Source organism: Polypterus senegalus, chromosome 4 (assembly GCF_016835505.1).
Source record: "Polypterus senegalus isolate Bchr_013 chromosome 4, ASM1683550v1, whole genome shotgun sequence".
Taxonomy (NCBI): Eukaryota; Metazoa; Chordata; class Cladistia; order Polypteriformes; family Polypteridae; genus Polypterus; species Polypterus senegalus.
Window position 1 is genome coordinate 3,508 of NC_053157.1, and position 7,863 is coordinate 11,370.

At 36.2% G+C, this 7,863-nt stretch overlaps 1 protein-coding gene across 1 annotated transcript; it reads right to left on the reverse strand.

Moving 5' to 3' along the window:
- Positions 1-293: 293 nt before the first annotated feature.
- Positions 294-4,622, reverse strand: LOC120528516. The gene is made up of 8 exons (XM_039752693.1): positions 4,398-4,622; positions 3,392-3,743; positions 2,993-3,132; positions 2,189-2,393; positions 2,035-2,102; positions 1,699-1,836; positions 1,330-1,449; positions 294-562 (listed from the first exon to the last, which is right to left on the reverse strand). Exons 1-8 carry the CDS (start codon positions 4,620-4,622, stop codon positions 545-547), a joined length of 1,266 nt encoding a protein of 421 aa, XP_039608627.1. The 3' UTR covers positions 294-544.
- Between the last annotated feature and the right edge of the window lie 3,241 nt (positions 4,623-7,863).

The window sequence follows — 7,863 nt, forward strand, 5'->3', positions numbered from 1 at the left end:
TCATTCCTAAAGTGTATAACTGACCTCATCAAAAAAATGTGAGCAGAAGGTGAAAGCAAGTCCATGAAGTAATTGTTTTTTATCAAAGATGCAAAAAGTTGTTCTGCAGATTGACTGTTAAGTCATCCAGCTAACTCAGGCACAAGCTCAATTCTGCGTAATATGTCCTTTGCATCCTTGGTATTATGCTCATGAAATGTATCATAAAGAGCGTAATGCTCAGAGGAGCCACTGACAGGATGCACATCAGGACCAGAATCAGAATCCTCTCTCTTCTTTAAAAGCTATGGCAGGTTAATCCTCAATTCTCCCTTTTTGGCAAGCACAATATTTTCGGGCGTTGATTCGGCAAGTCTTCCCTCATTTGGACTGAAAGGCTGAACCTGTGGCACCCTCAGATTGGTATGTGTGGCTAATCCTCTTGCAAAATCATAAATGCAGATATTTGGAAAGTGCTTCCAAGACAGTAAAATGTCTGCATAGTTCCTTGGACTCTCTGCACGAATGTTAAATTTGATCGAGTACACAACAGCACAGGGACACATCACAACAGCCCAGCCACCTGTTTATGCAAATTAAAAGCAGTATAAATAATAATGGCCATTCAAGAACATAAGATTATCAGAGTGATCCAAAGACAAACTACAGTTAAATGAGGTCTCTGCTGTGTGTTATCTAGTAGGTCAGTTTGGAGTGAAAGGTCATGCGATTGTACTGAAAGCTTCAATCTGACAAACCATGCTGTGTTTATTCAGAAAAGGTCACATCTTTTTGATAAGAATTGAATAGACTGAACTTCATCAGTAGAATCCGTTGAATTCTTAAATGTGATTATGTGTATGTTTGGACATTACGATTTTTAAATAAGTAGGTGGAAAACACATGTAGTCCAAATCTTCAGGTGCATTCTCAAAAAAACGTAAGGAATTACGCTGTGGTCTTCTTCACTAAAACAACTGAAAATGACAAACTTGTACCTAGATTACCTATATTTATATTAGTCTAATAATTATTGGTGATAAAAGTCAAATTAGAACTTATGCTGATTAACAGAACATCTAACACAGACTGTTTAATACTTGGATCAAAAATCAAACTTTAAAAAAAATGTGAATTTGGGTGGTACTACTTTGATGTTCAATTCAAAGAAATTTTAAAATTTTACATTTCGATGTGGTTAATTTTTCTGCTTGTGTACATTTTAAAACATTACATTTAACTTCTATGTTTTATAGCAAAGATTATGTGCAACGTTTATCATGAATAGTCATTGAACAATTGATTTCAAACAAGGTTTTTAACAGATATTGAACAGAATACATAACTGACCTGACGCTCATCATAGGTGGCTCGATTTTGCATTTGATTTCTTAATCTTTGTATTCGGTCCATTTTGGATCCTTTTGGAGACAGACAACAATTCTTTACTAACTTCCTCAATGCAGCAACCTAAAATGGATATACACATACGCTTTCAGTGAGCACTCAACTCATGTAGGGACAGGCTCGTGTTAGAATTAAACATACTTCCATATTTCAAACAATGTGGTTAAGCAAAGTCCAGTTCTATACTGGGCACACACTCAGATAGGCTCACGGTTAATCAAAAACACTCAAAACTCTTCAATCAGTTAACATTTTTGATGACAAAAAGGTGTACATGAAACATTACAGACAAATGCCCTACTACATACATACCTTTAAATTTGTGAGCTCACCACATAATCTGTCTTCAGTGACAAATATATCAGAAGCCTCCTCAGGTTCCTGAACTTGAGGAATTTTAGCAAATTCAGTGTTGAGCACGGCGCTCGATTTTCTTGTATGGCTACCAATCTATGGTGCCCAATTATGGTAGTTTGGTTTTACAACAAATGGATTCTGACAGCTACCTTAATGAGAGCAAATGAGACTTTCATGAAATGGAATAGAAAATTCAGTGTGTATATATTTTATGTAATGGTTAAAAGCTAAAGAAGACAAAATGTAATGATTACTCTTAACAAAGCCACGACTTATCATTTCAAGGTCTACTGACTCCCAAAACTCTTCCACATTTACTTTGCCATCATAATCTGTTGGGGTTTCTTCTATTTCACTGGCTGCAGAAAATCAGGACAAAATTAAAAACAATAAATGCTAAGAAACTAAGAAGTATGCTACAGTTTCACACTTGTCATCTACCCACCAGGCATACTAGAAACTCCTTTCTTGTGAAGGTCCACCACTACTACTGGAGGATGAAATCCACAACGTATGCAAGAATAGTTATATTCATGTGCTGAGAGTGCCTCAAAATGGAGGTATCCATGCAAAAGACAGTCTCGCTTGGGAAACTTTTGGTTTGCGGTCAGTTCAAGGATATCTATAGCATTTCCAATGGAAGTGTGATTCTAAATGAAAATATAAAAAAACAAACCATAATGCCAACCACATAATTAAATAAAGTGTACACAGAAACTGTTCATGTATTTTACTGTTAAAAGTCAGTTTAACTAACCTTCTCTGAATGTACTAAATTAAACCTAATTATAAAATCACAGAATTATTCAGCAGTATAACAGTTTATTACATTTAAGAAAAAACAAATATAATTTATAAGTAAATCATAAGGAATATATCTCCTGAAATAAGCTGATGCAAAAAAACACAAAAATACAACTTGTATTTATAAGATCAACTTTTTTCACCAATGCCTGACATACTAGATGTTGTAGAGGAGAAAAAATAAAACAACAAAACATAATACACACAGACACAGACACACACAGACACACAGACAGAGATCTTCAAATGACTTCCTTTTGGCAACAACTGATTTGGGCTTCATTCACACACAGTATTAAATGCTCTATGTATTTACATATAGTGGCACACATACACACACACACCAAATAAAGTGTAATCTAATCTAATGCACACTTATATCCAATTGTACTCTGTGTTCAGATTGATTTTATTGATATTCTGCAACAGACTATTAGCTCTTAACCTGGAGCGAGTTCCTTAAGAACAGACATAAATGAATGCTGAGAATGATGTGGTCATTAAAGTTATGAAGACCTCCACTCCATTCCTGAAATCTGTAGACCTGGCCACACAGCTCACACTGTTTGCAATATGTGGCTACACCTGTAGGGACAAAAAAAAAGTCTAATCAGTGTTTCTCAAAGCCACCCTGCCATCACCTGAATCTGAAATATCATTGTGTTTGTTTGATTAAGTATATGCTTAAAAGGAGAAAAAATATCAGTTAGAAAATCAAACAGTTACAAATGGTGTTACGTCAGTGCCTAGGAACATATTTAACAAGTACTATGTCAAATTATATATAAAAGTGGCACTTCATTGATCAAATATATCTCTATTCAAAGAGGTGTGCAAGATTTACCTTCAACTGTGCCATAGAAGGTAACAATTTTGGCTTTTGAGGAAATTAGAACAGGATTAGTCAGTGGGACAATTCCTGGACTGAGGCTACATGATGTCTCGGCAGGTATTAGGTGCTTGGGAAAGTTATGAAAGTCAGGTGGAGCGCATACTTCAGTAGGCAGGATTGCTGGAATTCGTTTTTTGTGGTATAGATATGTTACCATTTTAACAAGAGCATCTTCCTTTGGTGGATAAAGGGTTTCTTTTCGCACACTGTCAGATTCTGACCAGTTGGTGTCCTTTGTATTTCCTATTTTGAATTCTTCGGAGTCTTCTGTGCTCTTAACTCTCTTAAAAAGTTCCCTGTTAGTCTGAAAAATATGCCATTTTGCTATATATTTATGCAAACATGACATTCGTGGTTTGGAACATGGACAGTGCCAGGAATTACACTTGATGTCATAGTATGCAAAAACCCTGGCAAGTCTACTATGATAGGACAATTTGGGCTCCTACACGGATATGAACCTCTTTGAACTTTTATCATTCAGTGTTACCTCAATGCTTAAGCTAATGCCATGTTCTGTAGCTTCACGTTGCCTTTTCAAGCATTGTTCTTTTTTATGTTCTCCCATCCACTTTTCCCTAACCATGTCATTTAGCACTTCCTCAGTTAGGACCACATCTGTGTTGCCTGTTGGGAGACAATAGGAAAGGAACTGAATGTGTTGACGATCAAAGGCCATCAGTCCACTCCTTAATGCAAAATCCGAATTACACCGGCAAACATCCATTTCACATAGAATTCTATGTGTAGAACCCCAGGTCTTCTTCTGAACGTGCAATGGAATTGATTCACCGTGGAAAGTTTTTGCGACAGCAAATATTTCTCTAGCCTTGTCAATACTCATGGATTTAAGATGATGTTCTCTACTAATCCCTTGCTTACAGCTTGAGTGTTTTCTCTTCATGTGCACTCAAAGGTTCTTTTTGTTCAGTCTGAAGTTACAAAGAGAACATTTTACCTTTCTGATTTTGGCTTGGACCACCTTATGGAATTCAGATGGCAGAGACTGGGTGGTGACTGGTGCAGTGGGCACGGAGGGCAGAGACTGGGTGGTGACCGGTGCCGTGGGCATGGAGGGAAGAGGCTGGGTGGTGACCAGTGCCGTGGGCATGGAGGGAAGAGGCTGGGCATCCACCGGTGCTGTAGGCATGGAGGGCAGAGGCTGCAAGGCCACTGGTGCCATGGGCACAGAGGGCAGAGTGAGCACTTTAGGACCTTTGCCACAATCTGACAAGTGCCTGAGGAACTGATCTTTACGAACTGCTGTTTTCTGGCAATAACAGCAATGGCAGTGGCCTGATCCCTGGCAGTTCAGTGAACACCTGTATATTTTAAAACCTGAAACAGTACAAAGAAAAAAAAGGTTAATATTCAGAATTATTTTTCTAAACATTTAAAACTGTTCAAAAGAAATTCAGATAATCCTTAAATTTAATAAAGTTAAAACATGCAAATCCTGTCCCATTATTCTTTTAAACAGAACAAACTAATTAAAGATTCTGTCAATGATGCTTTTAAAAATGTATGTAAATATACTATATGTTGCCTGTCAATTGTAGGCAATGTAATTCCACACTTACATTCTGAAAAATTAAACTACAGTATTTGTAGTATGATCTTTGTCATATTCTACTAAATATTTTAAAAGAGAAAATTGTTAATACACAGTCATGAATTAATTAATCTAAAATTATTCAAAGCTAGCTTTTCAAAAGGTTAAAAAGTACACAGTATACTATTTTGTCAAATAAAATCATGTTGTTAAGGTGAATATCTAGCTGCATTAAAGTGTATTAAAAATATCAATCAATCAATCAAATTTTACAAGTTATAAGATATATTCTAGAGCACTTCACATACCTCCATGAACAGCTACTGTCCTTTTGTGGCTCTGTAAGTGGCTGATGAGGCCTGCAGAATCTGATCTTTTATAGCAAACTCCAGAGCACCAAACACAACTGGAGGTTCCTCTGTGGTCTTCAATATACTTATGTGTCTCTGGTGAATATTAAATAGATATAAAGTTCTTAAAACTGACAAACATGCACGAGGACAATCACTTTACTTTATTTCAATTGAAAAAAAACTTCAAAAGCAGTATTTTTGAAGAATGCAGGAGAGGTGGGCATGAAACATTTAATATTGTTTTAAGAGTTCAAACAAACGGTACTATCATTGAAAGAACTTTAGAAAATAATAACAACAACAACAACATGATTCTATCCTGGCTGTTCTTTTCCTCATTATTGTCTACAATGTCATTTCATTCACACTTGCCCTTTGTTTGTAGCTACTTATTAAAATTTTCAGTTATGTACTGTAAATATATATACAGAACTATGAAAAAAGATCATCTAAAGTGACCTAAGTATATTCAAACTTCAGACTACCAACATTACTATAATTGAAAAACCAGTATATCCACCATTAACTGTGTTTGACTTTGAAACTTATGCAAACAATAAGCTTTCTGTGGAACATTATCTTATAATGGCTCAATCTCTCTGTATTGTCTTTCTGAAATATATTTTGATATCTAAAATACCAGGTTACTGGTTACTGGTTTTGCTTCTGATTAACTTGCATATACGTGATATACAGGACAAATGGTGAATGATATTCTGGCAATTATAAATACTTAATCACGGTCACTTATATTTGATTACAGTCCGTTACACTTCGTTATGGTTAATTATACTCAACAACGGTCAATTACATATTATAACAATTGTTATAAAAAATTCTTGACTGCTGAATCCGTCGATTTACTACTCAGAATCGAGTATTCCGATTAGCCCTGTAACAATTAGCTACACAAACCATCCTGTTTGTTGTTTAACTGTTAATACTTCCTTAGAGCGCTTAGTACTGCACGGAACCTGAAAGTTGATTCAACAGCTTTATTACACTGTGGTATAATTCGTACCCTAGCAGTAAAGTATAATATTATCTAATATTAGTAAAACTTGAAACAAACTCACTGCCATCTTAATTTCCAACTCAAACTCTTCTTCTTTCCTCGAAAAGCTTTCAGAAAGATTTATTCTAAGTCCACCATTCCTTCGAACTCCGACAAAAACAATGATGACGTATCAAAACTGACATCAGAGGGCGTTCCGTGATATGAAAGGCGTTCCGTGTCTAAATTCCTAGGTATTGCAGGCTGCAGCCAGACCCTTCTCGAAATAAGGGTGAAAAAGAAGGGTTAATTCAGGGCAGTGAAATAAGGGTGAACGAGAAGGGTTATGGCCAACTGGAGATACATAGGACAGTAGACATTGTCTGAGATGTCTCGATCTCGTACTTTTGGAATCTCCTGCGAATCATTAGCTGCAGCAGGCAGTATTTTCATGTCTCCTTTGTGTGTTTATTGATGCTATTTTCTTTACCCAATTTGAACACGCTCTAGAAGGCATACGAAATGTATAGTTTTCTGGAAACCTCTTCAGGTGTCATTTCAACATTTTAGAAGATCTTCCTGACATGCAGTTATTATTCCTTTATCACATGAAAAGAATTCACAAAGAAAAAATGAAAGAGGGTAACAAATTCAATACCCAGAATACAAAGTAAGCTGTGAAGAAATTAAAAAAAAAAGCCACAGTGGCAAAAAATCCTGAGGTAAATGAATTATTAGTTAACAATTGTACAAAAAAAAAAAAATAACAAAAAATGATAGGATCCAAAGGAAATAGCAAAATCTCTTTCTATTTCATTACATTCCCGGTGTTCAGGACGTTGTAGTTACAGCTGTGGATTAAGTGACACTAACATTTGCATGTGGTGTGAGGCTAAGAAATGGAAAGAGGAAAGCTTAGGAATGAGTTATAATAATGGTAAAGTACAGCAGCTATCCTGCCTCCAGAGTCTGATCATCTTCTTAAACAGTAATCGTTTCTATCAGATGCCATTCTGGGGAAAGGAAGTGAAAGAAGACAATTTTATTTCTACATTTAAAGTTCAGGGTCAACTTTAACACCATATTGGAAGCTTACTATCCACGCCAGAGCAGCAGCCTTTGTTCCTACAGATTTACTTGGTTGGAGATTCAGATCAAGAAGGAGACATTAGATGTGGACACTCTTCCAATGTGAATCCTAATATCTTAGAGTTACATAAAATGTTCCCTAATGTGAATTTTTACGTAAAAGATTTCAAAGCAGCGATAGAAAGACAAATTGTTTCAGGTGGTGATTCATGTTGACAGAGCCAGTCAATGAACACAGAGGTAGGTTTAATTCAGCTAAAGTGCGCAAGGTGGCCATCGTCATTGTAGGTCAAGTTTTGAGAATAGGGATATAATTCTTTGAAGCAGAGACAAGAAGCTGAAAAGAATCTCTGAAACTCATCAGGTGTGTGATGCTCTACACCACCCATTAATGTTCTGCCATGGTGAGGACGGCTACAGCAGTAATCTACCACGG

Coding starts and splice junctions, on each gene's coding strand:
- LOC120528516 (XM_039752693.1), bottom strand. CDS start 4,622: ATGGCACCAGTGGCCTTGCAGCCTCTGCCCTCCATGCCTACAGCACCG. Junction 3,744..4,397: donor TCCAAGCCAAAATCAGAAAG/GTAAAATGTTCT, acceptor CATATTTTTCAG/ACTAACAGGGAACTTTTTAA. Junction 3,133..3,391: donor CTTCTATGGCACAGTTGAAG/GTAAATCTTGCA, acceptor TTGTCCCTACAG/GTGTAGCCACATATTGCAAA.